Source organism: Martes martes (assembly GCF_963455335.1).
Source record: "Martes martes genome assembly, chromosome: 7".
NCBI classification, from domain to species: domain Eukaryota; kingdom Metazoa; phylum Chordata; class Mammalia; order Carnivora; family Mustelidae; genus Martes; species Martes martes.
In genome coordinates this window covers 128075289-128076784 of record NC_137894.1, presented here as the reverse complement: position 1 = coordinate 128076784, position 1496 = coordinate 128075289, and the positions used below count along the sequence as shown (strand labels likewise).

The 1496-nt window shown below is 43.2% G+C and overlaps 1 protein-coding gene across 1 annotated transcript; it reads right to left on the bottom strand.

Moving 5' to 3' along the window:
- Window positions 1–355: 355 nt before the first annotated feature.
- LOC308346213 (small ribosomal subunit protein eS24-like) lies at window positions 356–748 on the bottom strand (the record flags this gene model as incomplete). Its single annotated transcript, XM_080808914.1, has 1 exon — window positions 356–748. One exon carries the CDS (start codon window positions 746–748, stop codon window positions 356–358), a length of 393 nt encoding a protein of 130 aa, XP_080665040.1.
- Between the last annotated feature and the right edge of the window lie 748 nt (window positions 749–1496).

The window sequence follows — 1496 nt, the reverse complement described above, 5'->3', positions numbered from 1 at the left end:
AGAATATGGTGCTGAGTCATCTTCAACAACATAGACAAAGACGTAAGACAAAAGGGATCTCCCTGACAAAGTAGACCAACCCTGTCGTCTTTGAACTGCTTACACACCTACGAACAACAGAGAGATCACTTCTAGCTTGTTTCACTAAGCACCTGTTACTGTAGGTCTTTATTAAAGCAACTGAACCATATCCCAACTAGCACGGATGTTCATTCCAACATTGTTTATAGGTTGTTTTATTTTATTTATTTGTTTATTGTTCTTAGTTTATTAATCTGCTCATGAAAAATCTGCACAATCACCACAGATAAAGTCTGGGCAGAATCTTGACTCCTTCTGGCCTCTGATCTCCAGCTCACTTGTCGCCAGCGCCATCAGGGGCTTTTGCCGTCCCCCTGACTGCCATCATCCTGTCCTTGCGTCCCTTTTGCCGTTTCCCTGAGGTGTTTTTCTTCACATGCAGGCCGTGTCTTGCAAGTCTATGTTTGGGCTCATTTTTGTATGCATAATCCGAGGAATCATAAATCGTGCCAAAGCCAGTTGTCTTGCCACCACCAAAATGGGTTCTGAATCCAGACACTAAAATGACATCTGGTATGGTCTTGCATATTTTGGCTAGTTTTTCCCAAATTCCTGTCTTAGGTACTGCTCCCTTTCCAGGGTGAAGAACAGCAATGAGCGTTTGCTTCCGCAGAAGTAGTCGGTTGGTCATGAACTTCCTGATCCGGATAGTTATGGTGTCGTTCATGATGACAGCTTCAAGCTTCAAGCTTCAAGCGGTCAGGGAGGAAAAGTTATATTTTTCTTTTTTTCAGATTTTTCAATAATCCCTACACCGAATATGAGGCTTGAATTTACAACTCTGAGATCAAGAGTCACACGCTCCACTGACTGAGCCAGTCACGAGCCCCAGGTTGTTTTGTTTTTAATGCAAACACCGCAGTGTCCATCAAAGAAGCCATGCTGACTCTGTACTATTAAGTACATGATAACATTAAAATGAAAAGGGCAAGTGACCAGGACAGTGAAGAAGACACTGTGGTTTACTGAGTTTCCTGGAACAAGTCATTGCCTTCCTTCCATGTAGAGTCTACAGAGGCCACATTCAAACTTGCCTTGAATGGAGTGGTGCTGTGAGGCCAGAGGCCTAGAACCATGGCAGCCTTTTTGTGCCATGTGGGAAGACCCTAGAGCTGGTGAAGGGGCCAGGGGAGCAAACACTGAGTGGAGTCTCAAGAGAAAGGCCCCCCATCAAAAGACAGAAAATAGACAGAGAACCAGATCTGTGAGGACACCGAATGACTACATCAGTCCTTAACTGAAGTCAGCATGGTATCTGGTCTTCGGCAATGACCAAACCTCCAAACTCCATTTTCCTCTTCCATTTAAGTCAATTTAGCTAGGTTTCCATTCACTTCACAAAGAAGACTCTTTATAAAGAGAGGGATATTTGTTATAGCTTCATTTATAAGCAACCTATTAGAAAATCTAAATTT